The sequence below is a fragment of the Vipera berus genome, assembly GCF_964194415.1.
Source record: "Vipera berus genome assembly, chromosome: 1".
NCBI lineage: Eukaryota > Metazoa > Chordata > Lepidosauria > Squamata > Viperidae > Vipera > Vipera berus.
The window spans coordinates 12,478,091-12,500,883 of record NC_138202.1 but is presented as its reverse complement, the minus strand read 5'-3'; the positions used below and the strand labels follow the sequence as shown (position 1 = coordinate 12,500,883).

Here is a 22,793-nt window from a genome sequence, read left to right as displayed (position 1 = left end):
AGGTCTGGCGCGCCCACAGACAACACCCTCCCCCTGGGGGCCACCAGTCGACATTCTCTGATCGGAGGCACCCTGAGGAGGCCCTCTCTGTGGAAGCGCACTGGACGGAGGGAGGTTGACGCCGGCAGCAGGTGCTGCCGTAGGTAATCCGGACCCATGCCATGTAGGGCTTTATAGGTCATCACCAGCACCTTGAATTATGCCTATTATTATCTGATCCACATCATTCTGGATCAGCTGAAGCTTCCAGGTGGTCTTCAAGGTCACCCCCATCATGTAAAGTACATTGCGGTAGTCAAGCTATGAGGTCACAAGGGCACAACTGGCATACCAGGCGAAGCTGTGACAAAGATTTCCTGGCTGCAGCTGCCGCCTGCTCATTAATAGAATAACAGAATAACAAAGTTGGACGGCACATTGAAGGTCTTCTAGTCCAACCCCCAACTCAAGCAGGAGACCCTATACCACAGGCATTTCAAACTCGTGACGTCACATGATGTCGCACAACGTATCGGGACTTTTTCCCCATTGCCAGCAGTTTACAAAAAACGCAACGGGTACACAAATCACACTCAGCTATGGTTTAGGTAATCCTGGGTAGTGAAATAAGCCACTAATACCTGTGATGGCATGATACATTCAGCCATTAAACATGGTTTACAGGACACAGAGGATGGATACACGCAAAACCACAAATAAATCGCATTATGGCCAAATGCAGTACAGGTAGTCCTTGACTTACAACTGTTTGTTTAGTGACCATTCAAAGCTACAATGGCACTGAAAAAAGTGATTTATGACCATTTTTCACACTTATGACCGTTCTAGCATCCCCATGATTACCTGATCAAAACTCGGATGCTTGGCAATGGGTTCATATTTATGGCGGTTGCTGTGTCTTGGGGTCAGATGATCCCCTTTTGCAACCTTCTGATAAGCAAAGTCAATGGGGGAGCCAGATTTACTTATCAATTGTATTACTAACTTAAGAACTGCAGTGATTCGCTTAACAAATGTGGCAAGAAAGGTCGTAAAATGGGGCAAAACTCATTGAACAAATGTCTCACTTAGCAACATAAATTTTGTGATTGTAAATTGAGGACTGCCTGTACATGAACTATAGCAATCTAATATTTCATTTGGAGTCCACAAGATAATATAATGTTTATTAGCTAGCCATTTCTTCTGATTTTGTGATATCAGACTCTACTTTATATGCCTAAGGAAAAATGTTGATTCTGGGGAAAAACCAGATTAGTTTATAAAGGCCTTTGTTCTTAAGCAATGTTGCCTGACTGTTTACTGGCAGCAGCTGTTCCCGTGTTGGTTTGCATTACTCCAGATTCTATTTTGGACAGAGTGAGAGCGAAAGTTATCCTAATTATAAACTAGGCAGAGGCCAAAGAAATGAGGCTAGCGCTGAAAATTGAAGAGACGTTGTCTCATGGTACCAGTTTGGGTGGCTGAGTAATTGTCCTGGTGCCTAAGTGATGAGTTGAATTCTTTACTGCAGGAAGCATCACATCAAAAATATTCCAGCGAGGTGAGGACTTGAATAAAAGGGAGCCGAGTCCAAGAGGCAGAGCATACAGCAGCTCCAAGCATTCAGAGACACACCAGGCTCAGCTTATCGAGAAGAGAGACCAAGATGCTGTGCCGATTGCACCTGGCAGGCCCTCAGAGCTCCCTGAGAAGCCGACGTTTATGGCCCCGGACCAGTTCGCTCTTTGAGGAACTGGAGCGTGAGATGGACGCTATGTGGGAGCACCTGACCAGGAACTGGCGACCCGCAACCACCAGCATGGTCAGTCACGAAACCATCCACAGCTCGGAGACACCAAGCGCCAATGACACCTTTGCAGTGACTCAAGATATGGCTGGATTTGACCCCCAGGAACTGGTGGTGAAGCTGGTAGGGGAGAAAGTGGTTCTGACGGGCAGGAAGGCCACTGAGATGCCCAGTGGGCCTTTTCGCTACGAACTCTTCCGGAGGGCGTGGGACGTGCCGCAGAGCGTGGACCGAGATCGGCTCAGTTGCTCCATCTCCAGCGACGGACAGCTCCGCATCGAAGGTCCCGTGACAGAATCAGCCATGAGGACGGTGCCTATTGCGGTCAACCGAGTGAGAAACGAACCTCAACCAGCAGCTGAAGAATCTACGCCCACAGAAGACAGCCGGGCTCAGGGATGAAGGAGGCTGGATGGAGGAGACTTTTTAAAAACTACGTTGCTGAGAACATGGAAGAAAAAAATGCACTGCTAATAAATATTTTAGATATGGAATTACACGCCCTGGGGGGTGGGAATCAGTTCTTAAATAAAATTGGGGGGGAGAGGGGGAAGGATAGGTAGCAGAGTTGGAGAGAATTATTTCATTTACCAGAATTCTCATGGAAAGAATTTGCGAGGTAGAATAATTAAAGGTGATGTGGACATGTTGGTCAGTCTTGGTAAAAGGGTTTTGGAAAGATTGTTTCTCAGTCCAATATTTATATTTTTGCCGCTCAGTCAAAAGGTTGCCAGGTTTTGTTTTGTTTTTTTAAAAAAGTTTTTTTATTAGCTTTGTAAACCGTTTTACCTACTGCATCAACCAATCCCCATGTCTAAGCATTCGATTTAATTTGTTTTTGGGATAAGAACCTGATCAGAAAGTCTTTTATAAAGAGGATGGGAAGAAGTCAAAAAGGGGTTTTCCTTTAGTTAATGAGGAAATAAAATCAGAATTGTCCCATTTATTCAGCCCAACATCCTTCCTTTGCCAAAACAAACAATACAATACAATATTTACTCTTGGGGCTTGAATTTAATTTAATTGTTTTAATTGATTTTAAGTTTTTGTATTTCATGGTTTTAACTGCCCTGTAAACCGCCCTGAGTCCTACGGGAATAGGGCGGTATACAAATTCAATAAAATAAATATATAAATAAATACATACATACATACATACATACATACATACATACATACATACATACATACAGTACTGGAGCAGTTAGCAATGGATAACATTTCCTTGAAGGGTAAATTGAGAAGCAGATTTGAAACCTAGCTCTCAGATGAATATTGGAGATTGTCTGAATGTAAACTGGGAATTCTCTGTATGTACAAGCAGGACTTTGCTAAGGGGAATCCATTACCTGAAAAAGCAAATAAATAAATATATATATATATTTCCCTTCTTTGTTCTACTCATTTCTCAGCCTCAGTGTTCCTCATTTGTAAAATGGGGGTATCAAATTAAGGCATTTGACTAGGTGTTTCTCCAGGTATTCTGGTCAGTTTTACTTTTAGCATTTGAATTCTTGCTTTGTAGAAACTCAAACATTGAGCATATCTTAAAACTGTAAGATGAGTAATACGGCTGACTCAGTCCTTTATGCAACAGGTAACCAACCACCACGGGAAAAGATAAATCAGCCACCTCAGATTCCACAGCTCTTTTTCAAGTACAATAACTAACAGGATCTAAAATTATTCAGCATAATTGACCAATGATTTTTTTCAGCATACATATTTTTCTTGCATAGCACAGTAGCTCCTTTTCTGATTTTTCCATTATAAATGTATTTGAATTTTAAAATTCCAATATGCCACAGTTTCAGCAAGCATGAAACTTGTCCATTTAAGTGACCATTATAAGTTTCATATTAGCCAGTAAACTCATAAACTTAGCTGCTGAAAAATTAAGGTTTTTATATACTCAGAACAGAATTAGACAAACAAGATCTTCTCAGTGGTGGCCCCTCTGTGTTTCCAAAATGAAGTGAAAACCTGACTTTGGAAGGGAACATTTGGGCGTTAGGTTTTTCTTTCATGATTTACTTCTGCCTATTGGCTCAGTGAGTTAGGACGCTGAGCTTGTCAATCAGAAAGTCGGCAGTTTGGCGGGTCGAATCCCGAGTGCCGTGTAACAGGGTGAGTGCCTGTTACTCGTCCCAGCTTCTGCCAACCTAGCAGTTCGAAAGCACGTAAAAATGCAAGTAGAAAAATAGGGACCACTACGGTGGGAAGGTAACAGCGTTCCATGTGCCTTTGGTGTCTAGGCCACATGACCACAGAGACGTCCTCGGACAAGCGCTGGCTCTTCGGCTTTGAAACGGAGATGAGCACCGGCCCCTAGAGTTGGTAACGACTAGCACGCATGTGCGGGGGAACCTTTACCTTTATCTATTAGTTTTATTGTGATATATTTTAAATGTCATGGCTTTGATGCTTTCAACTATTCCTGTTGCACGTCATGGAGCTGTTTTGGAGACAAACCACATGGAAATACAGGTAGTCCTTCACTTACAACAGTTTGTTTAGTGACCATTTGAAGGTTGGCTGGCTGAGGAATTCTGGGAATTGAAGTCCACAAACCTTAAAGTTGCCAAGTTTGAAGACCCCTGATCTGGAGGAATACAACTGTTCTTGCTTACTCCTTGTTTAGGAAATTTCTGCATAGAAAAGCCAGCATGTCTCTGTTAAAGAAGCTAGGGTTTTAAACACATTACAACTGACGGTCTTGCTAGTGATAAATATAGGTAGTCCTTGACTTACAAGAGTAATTGACCTAGAATTACTGTTGTAAGTCATGGTGGTCATTAAGCAGATCATCACAGGACCATCCCTGATTTTATGACCATTTTTGTGGCGGTCATTAAAGGAACACTAAATGAATGTGGCGGTTTTCTCCAATGGGCGTTCCCCCACCTCAGAAGCCAAAAGAAAATGCTGGAAACCCTCTAAAAATACTGTAAATCAGTCAGGTTATTGCAGAACACTGCAAGAGCCATAACTGTGAGCCTATTGCCAAGCGCTCAAAATGTGATCATGTAACCACGGGAGGTGGGTGGGTGGAGGCAGCCATCAGGAATTTGAAATGGAGTCATAAGTAGCTCTGGGAAGGTCCATTGTAATTTTGAACAATCATTAAGTGAGGATTACCTGTAATTCCAGTCAGAAATGGTGTAGGGCAGACATGTCAAACACAAGGCCCGGGGGCCAGATCCGGCCCGCAAAGTGGTTTCATGCAGCCCGCGAAGCCATCCTGGAAACAGTGAGGGAACGGCCCCCGCTGCCTTTGCCCTGGCCCAGAGACCCTCCTTCTGCCAGAGACCCTCAGATCTGTCCCACTCCTGCCCAGGCCCCCATAGACACCCTCGATGCGAACGATGTAGAGCTGGCCACGCCCATCCAGGCCATACACACTCTAGCCATGCCCACCCAGGAGGCCACGCCCACCCTGGCCACACCCACCCAGCCCCCTGAGGGCAACTGCAATGCTGATGCGGCCCTCAGTGAAATTGAGTTTGACACCCCTGGTGTAGGGTTTCCTGCTTGGACGGGGGGGGGGGGGTTGGACTAGATGACCCACAAGGTCCCTTCAAACTCTGTTATTCTTTTCTACTCTATTCTGTTCTGTTCTGTTTCTATTCTATTCTATTCTATTCTATTCTATTCTATTCTATTCTATTCTATTCTATTTTCCACTGTAAATGGATCGTTTTAAGAACGCTCAGGGGCTCTCTGTGATTGTGTTCAGTTCTATAACCTGCCATGACTTTAAATTATTTAAATTGTTTTAGCAACTTTGCCACCTGGTGGAGACTGAGAAAAAAGACATACACAAAATCACTCCTGTAACCTGGAAACAGGCCAAGATTCCTGAATGATGCAACAGACTGTAAGAAGTTCCAGCACTTTCTCCCTCTGCCTAGGTTTCTCCTGATAACTCAGAACCTAAACTTGTGGATTTGATATTAGTCACCAAGAAAACTAGAAAATGGCTTTTTAAATCTCTGTTATGGGCATGTTTTCCTCGCTATGCATAGCCAGCCAACTGGGCCTTAATTAAACCACCACTAGGCAAATATTTATTAATTAAATTTATATAGCCATGCATCTCACCACGGTGACTCTGGGTGGCATGCAGAGTTCAAAATCCCCCTCTCAAAATTTAAAAAAGAACCCCACAAAAATCATTAAAAGATTAGTCAGGGTAGATGAGGGGTGTAAAAATTAAATAGATAAATAAAAATTTTAAAACTATTAAAACCATAAAAAGTATAATCTGTAGGATAGTGCCATAGTTTTCTTAGAAATACAACCATTTAGTGGGCTCTCCAATGACAGGATCTCCAGACCAGATGGCAAACCCCATGGCTTCGGGCTCGTCAGGAAGGTTGTTGTTTTGTCTCTTTTGTTTTACAAGTACGCTGAGTGCTTCTATACTAGAGACAAATTCCTTGTGTTCCTAACCACACTTGGCCAAATAAAGTATTTTATTCTTCAATTCTAAGGTCAAAGAATAGAATAGAATAGAATAGAATAGAATAGAATAGAATAGAATAGAATAGAATAGAATAGAATAGAATAGAATAGAATAGAATAGAATAGAATAGAATAGAATAGAATAGAATAGAATAGAATAGAATAGAATCTGGAAGGGACCTTGGAGGTCTTCTAGTCCAGCCCCATGCTCAAGCAGGAGAAACTACACCATCTTAGACAGGTTAATGTCTAGTCCCTTTTTAAAAATCTCCAGTGATGGAGCACCCATGATTTCTGGAAGCAAGTTGTTCCACTGGTTGATTGTCCTCACTGTCAGGAAGTTTCTCCTTAATTCCAGGTTGTTTCTTTCTTTGATCAGTTTCCAACCATTGTTTCTCATCCTTCCCTCTGATGCTTTGGTGAACAACCTGGTCAATCTGACTTTAGGGGAATGATGTTTCTAAGAGCGGGCACTGCAGCAGAAAATGCTCTCCTCCTGGTCCCATCAGATACCACACTCCTTTGTGGAAGCGACCCGCAATACGCCATTTCTGCTAGACCTGATGGGACATACGAAGGTAATTGGGGTGAGGCAGTCCCTCAAAAGATGCTGAGTATTGTCATGATTTCCTTAACAAGATTTATTCACTTAGCCCTAATTGGCTGGGTCCAGACAACACATTATACACCAATTATTAGTTAGAAATCTTGTTACTGATTGCTATTACGTGACAGGTTTTGTCTGTAAGTCTGCCTTCTATAAAAACTAGCCATTAGGAATACTTGTGAGCAAGTTAAAGGGAGTTTCTACTTCCCTTTTTCCTATTTGAGAGCAAGTATGGTCTATTGCAGGGATAGACATGGCTGACTCAGGAATTCTGGGAGTCGAAGTCCATGAGTCATAAAAGAGCCAAGGTTGCCTACCCCTGGTCTAGTGGTTAAGGCAGCAGGCTAGAAAGTGGCCAACTGTGAATTCTAGTCCTGTCTTAGGCAAAACAGCAGTTGAATGACTTTGGGCCAGTCACTCTCTCTTATCCCTAGAAGGAAGCAATGGCAGACCACTTCTCTTGCCCAGAAAACTGCAGGGATTTGTCCAGGAAGTCACCAGGAATCAACACTGACTAGAATAGGGATTCCCAATTCCCAATCTGTGGATGAGAACAAGTCAGCATCGTGCCAGAAACCGGTCCTCACAAACAAGTGAAGGCCCATCCGTGCACACACGGGATACAGGCAGCACACGAAACTTCCAGTGTTGGAGCATTCACCACTTCTGGAGGCAGGTTGTTCCACTGATTAATTGTTCTAACTGTCAGGAAATTTCTCCTTAGTTCTAGGTTGCTTCTCTCCTTGACTAGTTTCCATCCGTTGCTTCTTGTCCTGCTTTCAGGTGCTTTGGAGAATAGCTTGACTCCCTCTTCTTTGTGGTAGCCCCTGAGATATTGGAACACTGCTATCATGTCACCCCTCACCCTTCTCTTCATTAAACTACACATACCCAATTCCAGCAACCGTTCCCTATATGTTTTAGCCTCCAGCCCCCTAATCATCTTTGTTGCTCTTCTCTGTACCCTTTCTAGAGTCTCGACATCTTTTTTACATCGTGGTGACCAAAACTGGATGCAGTATTCCAGGTGTGGCCTTACCAAAGCATTGTAAAGTGGTATTAGTACTTCACTTGATCTTGATTCTATCCCTCTGTTAATGCAGCCTAGCACAGTGTTGGCTTTTTTTGCAGCTGCAGCATGCTGCTGGCTCATATTGAAGTGATTGTCTACTAAGAATCCGAGATCCCTCTCACAGTTACTACTATTGAGCAAGGTACCACCTATACTATACCTATGCATTTGATTTTTCCTGCCTAAATGTAGAACCTTACTTTGTTGGCTATACAGAACATTAATGAACAGCTTGAATTCAAAACTTGTACCCCAAAATAAGATATAGAGTAACATCCTCCACCATGCAGAGCACTGTTGTTTTCCATTTCATGCTTTGACACATGATGATACAAGATTACAGGTGGGGAAAAAGTCATCATGGACCAGTGGTGGGATTCAAATATGTGAACAACGGGTTCTCTGTGTGGATGCCGCTTCCGGAAGTCCGTTCTGGGCCTGGGCAACAAAAAATTAGCTACCGGTTCTGCCAAACTGGTGCGAACTGGCTGAATCCCACCACTGCTGTGGACTCATTTGCTAACAGATTTGCACCAGCAGGAGATAGGACTTCGTGCAATATCCTAGTTTATTTATGCTGTGGTGTTAAGGCTAAGGCTGCTCTAGGCTCTCTGAATTTGTATTCCAGTTTCAACTATCACTTGTACCAAGAACTTTCTGACAACACAATGCAGACAAATCTTTTCATCTGCCCAGATTGGATTTTGGATTGGATGTGCTTCTAATGTCATAAAACTGAAAATGAATAAACTGGAAGTTATGGTGTATCATCCTGATCAACTGATTTTCCCTTTCCTGTTTCTCATGGGGCGCATGTCTGGATCACATAAGTTGTCCGATGCACTGATGCAGTTTGAACAGGAAAGGTGTGCAGGCCAGCCAACATATTGCAATTGATCTTTGCCCCTTAATCAGCAAAGAGCAGCCACACACAATCTGAGGGCATTAAACGTTCCCTTGTATCTCCATACGGGCCACCCCATTTGTGAGCATGCCATTAAATTAGGTGGCAAAATGGCCCATTTTCCCATGGGTAATTTTGCCTTGTCTATCTGAAAATTTGGATGAAGCCATCCTCTCCTTTCCTAAAACTCTGAATAATGGGCAGAAACGTAAGTACAGAACACGACAGAAAATGTACAGAACTGAAGAAGCTTCTTGAATGAGAAGTAAAATGTTTTCAAGGAAAAAAGTCGAGAAAGCCCAGTTGCCTTTGGGGAAAAAACACCTTTGGGACAATCATGACTTAGATGACTGAGGATCTCCTTAAGCAAAAAAAAAAAACCAGTTAAAATTATGGCAGCAAAAAGATGGAGTTTTTTTCTTCTTCTTTTGCAGTGATTTGAAAGATAGAGAAAAAAGTCTCTCTAAGGCTTTCTAATCCTTAAATCCACCTGCTTCTGTATCATTGAGGATTTGCTGCCTCTCCAGAAGCGAAATTGTTCTGTGTTTGCTTCCCTTCCAGTTAGTTACCAATCTCCGCACATGGAAAGTCTTCTCATCCCCCATCTCCCACATTTCTAGGGTGAAGGGAAGTCTTTATGCCCCATGTTCTTCTTAGTATCCCCTCCAAAAAAAAAAGCAATGCTGACTCTTCTCTGCAGGATTGTTGTACAAAACGTCTGGAACAGGGGTCTTCAAACTTGGCCCTTTTATGACTTGTGGACTTCAACTCCCAGAATTCCTCAGCCAGCTTTGCAGGCTGAGGAATTCTGGGAGTTGAAGTCCACAAGTCATAAAAGGGCCAAGTTTGAAGACCCCTGGTCTGGAACATAAGAAAAGGGGAAAGGCCGGGTTTTAAAACAGAGGCCACACTGACCACGGTGTTTTTGGGGACTCCATTCTCAAAAGCAGCGAGCCAGCTCCTGGCAATATTGACACCGCTAGCTTTGGGGGGGGAAAGCAGTTGGTAGCTCTGAAGGTGTGTGAATGCCGACTGAGCACCCCGTCCCGTGTCTAGGACAAACTGGATTTTTGTTGTTTTTCTTCTAGAAGCTGCTAGAGCGCAAACGCGTTTTGCCTAGTTTGCCCTTTAAGGCAGATTAAGGAGCAAGCGGGGCTGGCACCGGTCCACGACCTTGAATTTTTCCTCTTTCTTCTCGGCGCCTCTGGAGTCACCGCCGGCTTTCCAGACTTGTTTGGAAACATCTTACACGCGGTTGCGTCATAAAAAAACAACCAAGGCCGCGCCGGTTAGTCGCTTGAGGAGGCGGGGCTTGGTCGAGCTATAAAACGGCACCGAGCACCAGACGTAGGCAGAGCTATAAAACGGCACCGGCACCAGACGTAGGCAGAGCGAGCTCGGGGGTGTTTTGTCTGTTTTGGGGGAGCGTCTTCTGCGTTGCCGCCATGGCGAGCTACTCTCGCGTCCTGCTTCGGATGTTCCCGCTGCGGCGTTGGCCTCTGCCCGGCCTAGGCCCCGTCTGGCTCAGCGAGCCGCAAACGGCATGCAGGCTCCTGTGGCCGGCCAGCCCCAGCTTCGTGGAGCGCGTGATGGGCGACATGGAGAGGCAATTCCAAGAGATGGAGAAGATGAGCCGCGCCTTCTTCCAGGCGACGCCGCTGCCTTTGGGAGAGCGCGAAGGCCAGAAAGAAGCTTCGGAGGAGAAGACCTGCCCGGCCGGGGAGAAAAACCATTACCGCTTCTCGGTGGACGTGGCCGGTTTTACCCCCGAGGAGATGACGGTGAACCTGGAAGGGAGGAAAGTGACGGTGACCGCCAAGCGCCAAAGGGAGAGCCAGAGCAAAGACAGCGGCCACTGGGTGGAGCGTCAAGAGTTGCGCCGGGAGACACTCCTGCCTCCTGATGTGGACCTTCAGGCCATCAGTTGCTCGCTGAATCCGGATGGACACCTCTGCATCGAGGCCCCGCGCCTGGCCGAGTCCGAATCCGCCCAACAAACCATCCCCATCGATGTGAAACCAGCCGATCCGACTCCCGGCGGGGAGGACAAGCCCAAGGAGCGCTGATGGTGTGGATGTTCCTACCACGCACTTAGAATCGCCCTATGAAAATGAGCAGGCTCTCAGTTGCTAGCTTAGAAAAGTCTCTGCAGCCTTGACTCTCTAATTGTCTACAATAAAGCTCTTTCCATTTACCCCTGGACGTATTTCAGACTGTTGTGTTCTGTGGGTCCAGCACCAACTAGGATAAACTTTAAGAATTCAGAGGATGTGCTGAAAACAGACTGTATAAAGGGGGTGAGGGGTGGGAGGGAAAGGGGGTTGTGCTGTACTGTACAAACAGCAGGTGGAATTCTTAAATGATGGTAAAGTATGGTTGGGACTTTAGTGTGGAGGCTCTGTATGACACAAAAGTGGACATTGTATTTTTTTTAAAAGAATAAACTTATTTTTATTTAAATAATAACAATCTGACTGCCTGAAACCAGATTCTTAAGTGGCTTACAGAGTATTTAAAAAAAGGAACGGGTTAAAAGGTTAAAGTGTTTAAAATAGTATCTGAGAATAAGACACTGGAATTGTAATAAACGGCATCGCTGTATGCAATTCCCAAGCACCCTTTGGAAGAATCCCATTTTCATCTTCTGGAAGACTGTGAGGATGGGAAGACGCTAACATGAAAGTTTGTCTCCTGTTTGAAACTTAGCATCATTCTGAATGGAAAAAATCATTACTTATTTATTCAAACCTCACGTAGGGGCCCCTGCAGCTGTCGTGCAGGCTATGTTTGCTATGTCAGTGGTCTTTTTATACTATCCATGGGGTTTTCTTTACAAGGATAAAGCACTGGGTTGCCAGGAGAAGGGGACAAGCAGAGGATGAGATGGTTAGATAGTGTCACCAATGCAATGAACTTTAATTTGGGCAAACTGAGATGGTGGAGGAGAGGGGCTAGAGTCCATGGGGTTGTGAAGAGTCGGACATGACTTAGTGATTGAACGTGGTGGTTCCTCCTAATAAAATAAAGCTGGTCCTGCTAGCAAGGACTGTCTGTTGGAGGAAGATAGGTTGGTGGCCAGTGCACAAGTAGTCCTCCTTTATTGACTGCCCTTTTTAGCAACCATTTGCAGCTATGATGGTGGAGAAAAAGTGACTTTGTGATTAATTCTGGCATTTACAATCTGCAGGTCTGTTCAGCAAAGAAAAGCTAAAGATAAGCAGAGTTGCAGTGTCACAGTGATGGCTTCACTTAATAGTTGACGGTTCCAATTGTAGTTGCTAAACGAGACCTTGACTTACAATCACACTTGGGACCAAACCATTCTTTGCTAAGTAAGATGGTTGCTAAGTGAGCTGTGACTGATTTTACAACCTCCTTTGCCACAATCGATAAACTACGGTAATCCAGGGGTCTTCAAACTTGGCCCTTTTATGACTTGTGGACTTCAACTCCCAGAATTCCTCAGCCAACCCTCCACAAGTCATAAAAGTGCCACGTTTGAAGACCCCTGAACTAATCACTATAATTAACTGAATCATGCTGTCATAAAGCAAATCCCACTTCCCCCATTTGACTTTGCTTGTCAGAAGCCAGCTGGGAAGATCACAAATGGTGATCACGTGATCCCAGGATGCTGCTAGCATTGTAAATGCATGCCGGTTGCCAAATTTTGATCATGTGGCTTGTGTGAGAACTGGCCAATTTTCAGTGCCATTTGTAACTTCAAATGGTCAGTAAACACACAGTTCTAAATCAAGGTCTATCTGTATTTTAAAATATGGAAAACGTCAAATCTACTGAGTGATACCTGGATCCGCATTCAAAAGCAGGAAGGCAGTCTATGGCAGATGCTTGAGGATGTCAGGACAAATTGTGAGTTTACAGCAGGGGTCTTCAAACTTGGCCCTTTTATGACTTGTGGACTTCAACTCCCAGAATTCCTCAGCCAGCGTGTCTGGCTGAGGAATTCTGGGAGTTGAAGTCCACAAGTCATAAAAGGGCCAAGTTTGAAGACCTCTGGTTTACAGGAGCATTTTTCTTGGATCAGTATTGAAGAAGAGGCAGGCTGCCAGGTGGTGTTAAGCTAAACAGCCCTCTGGGAACTTTTGTGCAGGTGTGTTTAAGGTTGCAATTCTGACAAGGATATGGAAACAGAAAGGCAATTTATCTTCTCCACTGTCTTTAGGTTCCAGTTTTGACTGGAATGTGGGAGTGGGATGAATGGTATCTAAATTTGATAAAAATAAAACTTTTTAAGAGTATACCAAAAGGGCGATCCAACTATCCCCATTTAAACTGCACACTTTGTAGTCTGCCTAGTTCGGTGCTCAAGAAAAGATTTAAATCCCTAACCCCCACCCATTGCCCATGTAGTATTTGAGGGGGCAAAACTGCTTCCCTTTTCTTTAGGCTGCTTCTAAATATATCAACAGTAACTACTTCATCCCAAAGCGAAACTGAACAACTGTTTCCTGCTTGTCCGTTTCCTGAGTGGGCCAGAGGCATCCGATCGGGTAGGATAACTATTATTTATAGAAATTTTGAGGTGTCTCTGAGGTAGCCTAACTATATTTGTGTATCACTAGATTGAGAAAAGCCTTTATATCTTTTTCCCAGGGATGTGGGGAGCAGGTAGTAAAAGTTTGCTACAACAGACAAGGCGATAGGTTGCCTTATGGCAGGGGTGGGGAACTATGGCCCTTTTATGTCTTGTGGACTTCAACTCTGGATCAGGAATTCTGGGAATTGAAGTCCACAAGTCATAAAAGGGCCATAGTTCCCCAACTCTGCCATATGGGAACAAGTGCAAATCTCTGCATAGAGCAGGGCCCTTCAAACTTGGCCCTTTTATGACTTGTGAGCTTCAACTCCCAGAATTTCTCAGCCGAGGAATTCTGGGAGTTGAAGTCCACAAGTCACAAAAGGGCCAAGTTTGAAGACCCCTGGCTTAGATGGTCTTGCAGGAATTCCGGAATGACTTTCATTAATTTGTGGGAACTGCTACCAAAATACAGGATAGCACCTTTGCTAGCTTTCAAGGGGGAGGGGTGGATTTCTTGAATAACTTCAGACTTCCTATAAGGCCTTTCACCGGTGGTTAAGCCTCTGTGTTCAGGGACATGAATGCCAGTGTTTGGAAAACAAGGGGTTTTTCAAAGGATCTCCACAAATACGAAGGGAAGATAACAACAATGGAACCTTTGAACCAGCGGTTCTCAATCTCAACTTTGAGATACGTGGACATCAACTCCCTGGATTTCACTCATTCACATTCGTCCATTGTCAACCTCCCATTGCCCGGTTCGCTCCCACAGAGTCGGCCTCCTCAGGGTGCCGTCGGCCAGGCAATGCCGGCTGGCGACCCCCAGGGGGAGAGCCTTCTCTGTGGGCGTGCCGACCCTCTGGAATGAATTGCCCCCGGAGCTGCGGACGATCCCTGACCTTCGGTCCTTCTGCCGTGACCTGAAGACGTGGTTGTTCCAACAAGCGGGCCTGTTTTAATTAGCTTTTTACTGCTTTTTAAATTGTCATATAATTATTGTATTTATTGTTTAATTCTTTTTTAAAAATTTCTATTTTATGTTTTTAATTTTTATTGTTGTGTGCCGCCCTGAGTCCTTAGGGAGAAGGGCGGCATATAAATTTAATAAAATAAATAAATAATATAGCTGCCCATCTCACAATCAAGTGACATGCTGGTTAGGGAATTCTGGGAGTTGAAGTTGCTGAGGCTGAGAAACACTATAGGTCCAACAGTTCTATCTGGCAGGTACTTACGACCCAGATTCGAAGTTCAACAGTTGCCCCCCTCCCAGTTCATAGCAATTGGGTGCTTAGCAACTAGGCTACGTTTACAGCCATTTGCAGTGTCCTGTGATCACATGACCGCATTTTACGATGGTTTTGCTGAAAACTGGCCTTTATTTTTGGTTTTCAGCAAAACCGTAATCACTGATTCGCTTAACTGCAGCATTTGCTAAACCACTACAAAAAAAGAAAAGGTAAAATTGGGTCGGATGACTTTACAACTGTCGTGGGTTTTGACTGTGACGGGCAGGTTCCATTATGGTCGTAACTCAAGGACTACCTGTACTCTAAACCAAATGGGCGGAAAAAATATGCAGGAAACAGTAATGCAGGCCAGCCCTGGGTAGTTGCAGGGAATCTGGTTTTTCAGTACCAATAGAACTTTTCCCTCTCCCTATAAGGCATAAACACACACACACATACACACCACTTTTAAGAACAGCATCCCGGTTGTGGAATTCTGGAAGTGGTCATTGCCTGCCCGTGTGTGTGTGTGTGTGTGTGTGTGTGTGTGTGCAAAGTTGGGGAAGGCTGGGAAGATACCAAGAACGGTTTCTCCACCCTTTTCTTCCCTGTTCATGTTCCATTACTTTGGGATTTTCAGACTTTACGGTTCTATGACTTTCTAAAGTTAAATGAAGATAAATGGACAATAACTGAGCAAATAACCATTCCACAGCTGCTTTCAGGAATAAAGGAATTGCTTAAAAAAAATCTGCTGAGAGAGATGTCGCTTTATTAGAACAACGAGGATGTCGCAGGTATTCACAGTTTAAAATGCAGAGCGAGTGTGAAAATCTGTACCAAAGAGAAGCAGTACTGGGTTCGAGTTTGGTGGCTTTAAAAGGGAGAGAGTCAGGGAAAAAGCCACCAGTAAAGTTTGAAAGCAGGTTTCGAGCAAAGATGGAGAGGTTCCTTGGCTCCTGATTTGGCTTCCCGAAGACAACTAAAAGAAAACTAAAATCCAGGGGATTTTTACCCAGACCCGCTCCCTGCAGGCATGTTTTCAAAACCTGGAAAGAGCTGAACAAAGCAGAATGGACTCTTGAGGTCCTCCAAGAAAGCTTTTCCGGAAGGCTGTTGAATAAACCAAAATCCATCTAACGCCACCCAAATCAATCCTGAGCACTAAAGGGGCGCGTTCACAGCCCTGACCTCTTACACCCGGCCTAAGGCCAGGCCTAAATAGTGTCTAAGCTCCTCCTCCTAAGTCTGTTCTAAAGCCAATGCAACTTTCTGCAGTCCCTGGTTTCTTTTCCCCCTGCCAGGCAGACCCCAGCAGTACCCTTCCTTCATTTTGACGGATCCTTTGCGGGGGCCACCTGCAGCCCAAAGAGAAGAAAACCCACAGGAGCGAGAAAGAGAGAGAGAGAAAGAGAGAGAGAGAGAAAAAGAGAAGTGAATGGTAGCATCCAGCCAAGGCCCGTTTTCCTGCCCTCTCCTGCAAAATACGCCTAGGCCCTCTGGGTTTCTTCTCACCTCTGCAGCTCCAGATGGTGCAAAAATCTCCCTTGCCACCCCGGGCAATCTCCTGCAAAGGGTTCGTTGATGGTCTCATCCACTCTGGGAGCTGGGAAGCCTTTCTGGGCAGGAGAGCCAAGTCTGCTGGGCCCACCCCACTCAAGTCAACCTACAGTCCAGACGGGGGGACACCAGTGCAAAGTCGTATGCCACTCCTTGAGGGGCCAGGTGGTGGAAGAGGGGCAGGAGTTGGGAGAAAGAACGGGCCAAATCTCCAAGCCTGATTCTTCGTAAGTCACCAACCGCAGGCTGGCCTTAGTTTCTGGCTGCTATGATGACCGACAGGGCCACGCCCCCCAGCGCTACAGCAGTGGCGCCAAACAGCCACTTCCAAGGGATTGTCTGGGAAGGAGGAAAAAAAAAGAAAGATTAAAAAAAAGCGAGTGCCAAAATTCAAAACAGAAGACACTATGACCAGGAACTGGCATATCCTGAGCAGTTCACAGAAACGTAGAAAACCGAAGGGAGAAAAAGAATGAGCGGTTCTCAACCTGGGGGTCTGCGGACCCCTGGGGTCTGTGATGTCATCACAGGAGGTCTGCGAAGGCTTGAAAATAATGATTTAAATCTTGAGTTAAGTCTTCGGGGGCGGGGGGTGGTGGTGATCCCGTGGCGACAAAAGGTATTTAAAACGGGTCCGGTGGTGAAGAAAAAGTTGAATACCACTGCCTTAGGCAAACAGGCCTTCACCTGTTTAGGCTTTGAAGGTAGAAAGCAACCTCTTACAAGGAGCATCCAAAGCAAGTGGCAATTTCTACAGGCCGCTGCGTTGACTCAAAGGCCCAAGGGCCTGCAGAAGTCCCCACTGGCTTTCTATGCTCATCGTACAACTTTAGTATTTTTTTTATTTTTTATTTTAATTCTATTTATATCCCGCCCTTCTCTGAAGACTCAGGGCGGCTTACAAGCTTAGCAGTAGCCTTCATTCTATGTATATGCCTGCTTATTAGGGCTTTCACACACACCCCAAGCGGCATTATTACAAAGTCAGCTTAATTGCCCCCAACAATCTGGGTCCTCATTTTACCTACCTCGGAAGGATGGAAGGCTGAGTCAACCTTGAGCCTGGTGGGATGCGAACCTGCACTAATTGCAGGCAGCTGGTGTTACTTAAGGAGGCATTAGCCCACTGCTACACAAGACATCAAATCAATTGCCCCTTTTCTCCCCACCTCCGGCCCAGGGGATATTTCTTTCTGACCACCTTACCCAGGAGGATTTATCTTTGCACTTTGCTGACGGGGTGCTAGACCCAGGGTTCCCCAGCATCTTGCGGTACATCTCTGCCTCAACGTTCCTTTGGTCAGCGTGCTTCTTCGCCAGCTTCGAGAGCTCGGTGTGAATGGTCTGGAAGCCAATGGAAAACAGAATACGATATAATTGGGGGTACCATTAAGGTGAGGAGAACACTCCAGATCAGTGCACCTGGTATTTATTTAATTTACATCCCACCTTTACCATTTTTATTAACAACTCAAGGTGGCAAACATCTAATATTCCTGTCCAAGCTGCTAACATCGGATGTTCTTGCTTTGACGATGTATGGAGATGCGGCCATTTTCCTTAACTTGTGTGTTACTCTTAAGAGTTAGAATTAGATGATACTGGGGGGGGGGAGGAAGAAAAATGTGTATGGGAATTAGTTAGACATAACAATATCTAGTAGTGTGTGATTTAAGGTTGTTTGAAATAAGAGATGATAAGAAATGGCAGGTTGGAGAACTGGAGGGAAAGTCTGCATTTCAAACTAATTGGAGAATGTGATTTATGACTGTTAAATTAGAGGAAGGAATTGTGCTTCCATACTAAGTGTTCAGGGGAGAGGAATTCAGATTTTGGCTTCGACTATGTACCTGCCGAAGCTATGCTACTCGAATAAAGATTCTTTAAGGTAAACAATGCCTCGAAGTTCTTTGAAGAGTTTCATCTGTTGGAACCATGATAAGTCCTTCCTCGTCCTATTTTCCCCACATCAGCAACCTTGCAAGGTGGCTTGGGCTGAGAAAGAGAGACTGGCCCCACGTCACCCAGCCAGCTTCTCGTGCCTAAGGCAGGACTAAAACTCACAGTCTCCTAGTTTCTAATCTGGTGCCTTAACCACTAAAACAAACTATCTACTGCAAAGTTGCCAACACAATTCTAGAAAAAAACTTATTGGTCAGGGCATGAAGGCTGTAGCATTCCTTGTGGTTTGTTCTTCACAGGCAGCCTTAGAAGAGGAGAAAGTCAGCTGAGCCAGATTTTGACTATCACCCTCCCAAAGAATCCAGTTTCAAGTAGTCCCAGTGAGGGGGGAGGGTATTTCTGAAATTTTCCTTGCCCCTCCCAAGTGCTCAAAGATCTTTTTCCAAAAGATGGGCACAGAACCACCATTTGTAAAAAAGGGAATATTGATGAAGATGTTCTCCAACTTCAGCCCTTCCAAATATCTTCTATCACTCCTTTGGTGTTCTTTGAGCTTGGTTGTTCAGTGCAAGCTATTGCATATAAACAGGGAGAAAACCCCACACCCACTAGCACTGATGATGTTACCTACTCTGGTAATGAAACGTCTGCAAGCGAACAACCAAAGCTCACAGAGCACCAAGGGCTCCTCTGTTCAACCCTGAGCTACAGATCTTCTTTTACTGTCCTCTATCAGTCTGGGGTCATGTGATCACCATTTGCAACCTCCCCAGGCAGCTTCTAACAAGCACAGTCAATGGGAAAAGCCAGATTTACTCAACCATCACATGGTTCACTTAACTGCAGGGATCTGTTTTAACAACTGTGGCAAAAACCATTGTAAAATGGGGCGCAACTCACTTAGTAACGGCCTTGCTTAGCAACAGAAATACTGGGCCCAGCTGTGGTTGTAAGTGCTGGGGACTCGCCACATTACTATCAATAATTATTTTCAGTTGACAGGCGTTTATGAAATAAAGCTGCAGCGGGGCTGGCTGAAAGGCTTTGCGGGAGCCTGCCCGGGGAGAGGGAAGTTCGGACAGCTGCTGCCGGTTTGGGGTGCGGCAGGCGTGGATGTGGCAGAAGGAAAGAAAAAGGAGGCAAGGAAGGGGTGGTGGTGGTTGCTGTTGTCAGGGAGAGACCAGGTGAAGCCGAAGAGGGAGTTGAGATTTCAGCTCAGACATGTCAAACACAAGGCCCGGGGTAGCTTGAGGGTAGCTGCAGAGCGCGACGGAGGGGAGCGGGGCTGGGAGGGCCTGGGCTTTGGTGGTCTCTGCTGGGTAACGCTACAATGGCAAAGTACTATTTCGTTAAAAAACAAAATTTTCTCCAATATCCTAAAGGGAAAGAAGTAATTATATATTTAATTTCTGAGTCATGGTTTCATATCTTTGGATGACCGTATCCTTTTAAACTATATTCCTACTACCTGGAAATTGATGGCTGGACAACAAAAAATGGATTCTCTCTGCCATTTTATTGCTAACAGTATTTCATAGCGCTGGAAAGATAAATTCACGATTCTAATTAGTCTGTTGTTTCAAGACCCAACTGTTGTTTGCAACTAATGAATTGTTATTTGCAACCACAGATCGTGTATGGACAATTACAACCAAACATGGAGAGTTTCATTAAAAAAATCACTGTACTGTATGTTTATGAATTATAAAGAGAGAAAGACTCAGTTTGGTATAATAGTTAAGTTTGTGAGTGGTAGTCCTCCCCTAAGCATTTAAGCTCCCCGGGTGATTTTTCAACCAGTCACTCTATCTCAATCCAACTCACCTCACAGGGTTGTTGTTGGGTGAAAATAAGAGACATTATTACACACCGTGAGTTGTAGAAAAGGAAGGGGGGCATATAAATTAAATAATATGCTATTGCTGTGCGCAAAAGCACAGTGGCTCATGTGGTTAAGCATTGGGTCAGAGGTTAGCAAGCCTATGTTTGAGACCTGAGTGCTGCCACGGAGAGGGTGAGCTCCTGTCCTTTGCTTCAGCTCCTGCTGGAGATATGAAAGGAGTCCGCAATTGGACGTTCCCCGGACAACAGTGATGTCACCGGCTAATCCTTTCATCCTGGATTGTGATCCAGGAGTGTGAGTGTGATTGCTATGATGCCCCCTCCCCCGCAGCCTCTTTTTGTTATTGTTTCCTCTTTTTCTCTTTGTTCTGATTTAATAAATAAAGCAAGAAAAAAACTTAAGGCAGATGTGAAAAGATGTGGGCAGTCTTCAAGGAAGATGCTCATGGGCACTTTGATGCTCTCAGTGATGGTCAGATTCCAAGGCCTACCTTATTTGATGGCTCCAGCTTCAGAGCGGCCTTTAAGATTGGGATGGCCCCACTGTATTCTCCCTTCTGAGCCAGAACCTAGAGCAGGAGACAGAGAAAAAAGCAAGGCAATCTCTGATTTAATACAGGTCTTTCTAATAAAGCCTTTGCCAGACTTATCTGATAGCGACGACTTGAAGTTCAAACGGACCCCACCCCAAGAAGTTACTTACAGCCCATTTTCAAAGTTACATTGGCCACACACACACACAGAAACACGCACAGTCATGTGACAGCACTTGGGGCACTTGGCAACAGACTCACCAATTTGTACTTTTTTTTTTTGGCAATTCCCAGTTTCCGGAAAAAGAAACCCGTAGAAACAGTGGATTTGCGTAACAGCCACAGTGTTTGTTTAACGACCACTGGGTTTGTTTAATGACCACCGCCAAAATGGTCCTGCAGTCTTGTGTGGGGACCCACTTAATGGCTGCAATGACTTACAATCGTGACTCTGGGTTCAATCACAGTTGTAAGTCAAGGATCGCCTGAACTGGAATATCACCTGGGAGGAGGTGCCAAGCGCTGCCACACTTTGACGGGCGATTCCATCACCCAATCATCATCGGACCGTGAGCTCATTGACAAACTCCTTGACACCCCCCCCCAAAAGCCCCTTGTTACCTTTCCTTTTCGGAACAGAGCCTTGATATTATCTGGCTGTTGCTCCAGCACTTGATTGCAGGATCTCAAGGCGGCCTCAAAATGGTCCAGCTTAAGATAGGAAGCCGCTAAATTATTCAAGCATTTTATCTTCACCTCCACCAGCTCTGCCTCTTCTTCCGCACTGAAATCCACTGCGGGGGGGGGGGGGGAGGGAGGAAAAAGCAGAGTCAGGGCTGGGGAAAAGCTCTGATTCAGGGCAGGACTAGACAGGGGGCAGTGCTTCTCTGCTCCGTGCCGGATGGAAATTATGGAGTAGAAATGCAATGTATCAAAAGAAGTGCCAGTTTGGAGATGTCTGTCCTAAAACATAGAGCAGTATTTTAAAAGTTTGTTTAAAAGCTGTTGAACTGGAAAAACCTTCTGTTTCTATCTCGTAGCCACCGCCACCTGATCAAACAAACAAACAAACAGCTTTGAGAGTGTTTAGAGGCAAATGAGAGATATTTACAAGGCACTTTATTTGTTTTTTTCCTAACACAACTGTTGTGATTCAGGGTCAGCCTGTGGGTTCGGCAGTTGGGTCGGATGACTCAGAGGAGGAGGGGGGTGTTGAAGAGCTTGTTGATGAGAGCCCTCAGCCAGGCCCCTCCTACCTGGTCACGACGCAGACCCAGCTGTGTGAGCCTGACAGCGTGGATGAAGATGACCCACAGCTGGCCCTGTTCAAGGACGCCCGACGCAGGAGGCAGTCAATCAGGAGTAAACAGAGGAAGGCAATGGGGCACCTCGGAAGGAGGCAGAGAGAAGCCACACCCTAAACTGTATAAAAGGGGAATGCGTGGGAGGGCTGGTTTGCTGAAGGCAACCGCTTGAAAAGCTCCTGTTTCTTGGTTCGTGTCTTGTTTGTTTTTGTATCAATAAATTTGGCAGGCTTAATTCCAGCCTCTTGCCTGCTTGTAAAAGGGGTTGTCCCTGCCTTTTCTGCAGGGCCGGTAGCAGGCTGGTACAGAACAACAACTAGACAGCAGCACCAAGCCAACCTTGGCTCAGGTCAAAAAGCTAAACACACTTGACCGAGGGTAATACTTGCTGGGAGACGACTAGGAAGTCTCCAAGGGTGCAAGCTAGACTGGGAATTTGGGGAGAGGGGGGGAGGAGAGAAACACCTCCCAGAACAAGTCAATAAAATACCACTTCCTCAACTTACAATCGCAAGCGGGACCACAATTTCCACTGCTAAGCAAGGTGGTGGTTTTGCCCTGGTTGTTGAGCAAAACTCTGCAGGTGTTAAATGAATCAATGGTCAATAAGCGAATCCAGGTTTCCTCATTGACTTTTGTTTGTGGAAAGATTTGGAAAAAATTCAGAGAATGATCAACTGAGATGATCAAAGGCCCAGAATCCAAAACATGCGAAGAACGGCTACAGGACTTGGGTTTGGCTAGTCTAAAGAAAAGAAGAAATAGGGGAGACATGATAGCAGCGTTCCAGTATCTGAGGGGCTGCCACAAGGCAGAGGGGGCCAGGTTGTTCACCAAAGCACCAGAGGGAAGGACGAGAAACAATGGTTGGAAGCTGATCAAAGAGAGAAGCAACCTGGAACTAAGCAGAAACTTCCTGACAGTGAGGACAATTAACCAGTGGAACAGCTTGCCTCCAGAAATCGTGGGCTGGAGACTTTCAAGAAGAGACTGAACATCCACATGTCTGGGACAGTATAGGTTCTCCTGCGTGAGCAGGGGGCT

The 22,793-nt window shown here is 45.2% G+C and overlaps 3 protein-coding genes across 7 annotated transcripts in view; 2 read left to right on the top strand and 1 right to left on the bottom strand.

Moving 5' to 3' along the window:
- The first annotated feature begins 1,582 nt into the window (after positions 1-1,582).
- LOC308660184 (alpha-crystallin A chain-like) lies at positions 1,583-3,162 on the top strand. Its single transcript, XM_081314415.1, has one exon. The coding sequence runs from the start codon at positions 1,649-1,651 to the stop codon at positions 2,189-2,191; it is 543 nt and encodes a 180-aa protein (XP_081170541.1). The 5' UTR covers positions 1,583-1,648; the 3' UTR covers positions 2,192-3,162.
- A 7,014-nt stretch (positions 3,163-10,176) lies between these two features.
- Positions 10,177-11,299, top strand: LOC308660582 (heat shock protein 30C-like). The gene has a single exon (XM_081315007.1). It carries the CDS (start codon positions 10,282-10,284, stop codon positions 10,900-10,902), a length of 621 nt encoding a protein of 206 aa, XP_081171133.1. The 5' UTR covers positions 10,177-10,281; the 3' UTR covers positions 10,903-11,299.
- Positions 11,300-15,358: 4,059 nt separating this feature from the next.
- FKBP8 (FKBP prolyl isomerase 8) overlaps positions 15,359-22,793 on the bottom strand; it is a 39,130-nt gene continuing 31,695 nt past the window's right edge. For all 5 annotated transcript variants that reach the window (XM_081314033.1, XM_081314030.1, XM_081314029.1 and 2 more), the window contains 4 exons: positions 21,067-21,239; positions 20,404-20,481; positions 17,375-17,512; positions 15,359-16,507 (listed from right to left, as the gene is read on the bottom strand). In XM_081314033.1, coding sequence (XP_081170159.1) covers positions 16,421-16,507; positions 17,375-17,512; positions 20,404-20,481; positions 21,067-21,239 — 476 coding nt within the window. In that variant the 3' untranslated portion in view covers positions 15,359-16,420. The remainder of the gene's footprint in view (positions 16,508-17,374; positions 17,513-20,403; positions 20,482-21,066; positions 21,240-22,793) is intronic.

Excerpts from the sequence above, each read along its gene's own strand:
- LOC308660184 (XM_081314415.1), top strand. The coding sequence starts at position 1,649 with ATGCTGTGCCGATTGCACCTGGCAGGCCCTCAGAGCTCCCTGAGAAGC.
- LOC308660582 (XM_081315007.1), top strand. The coding sequence starts at position 10,282 with ATGGCGAGCTACTCTCGCGTCCTGCTTCGGATGTTCCCGCTGCGGCGT.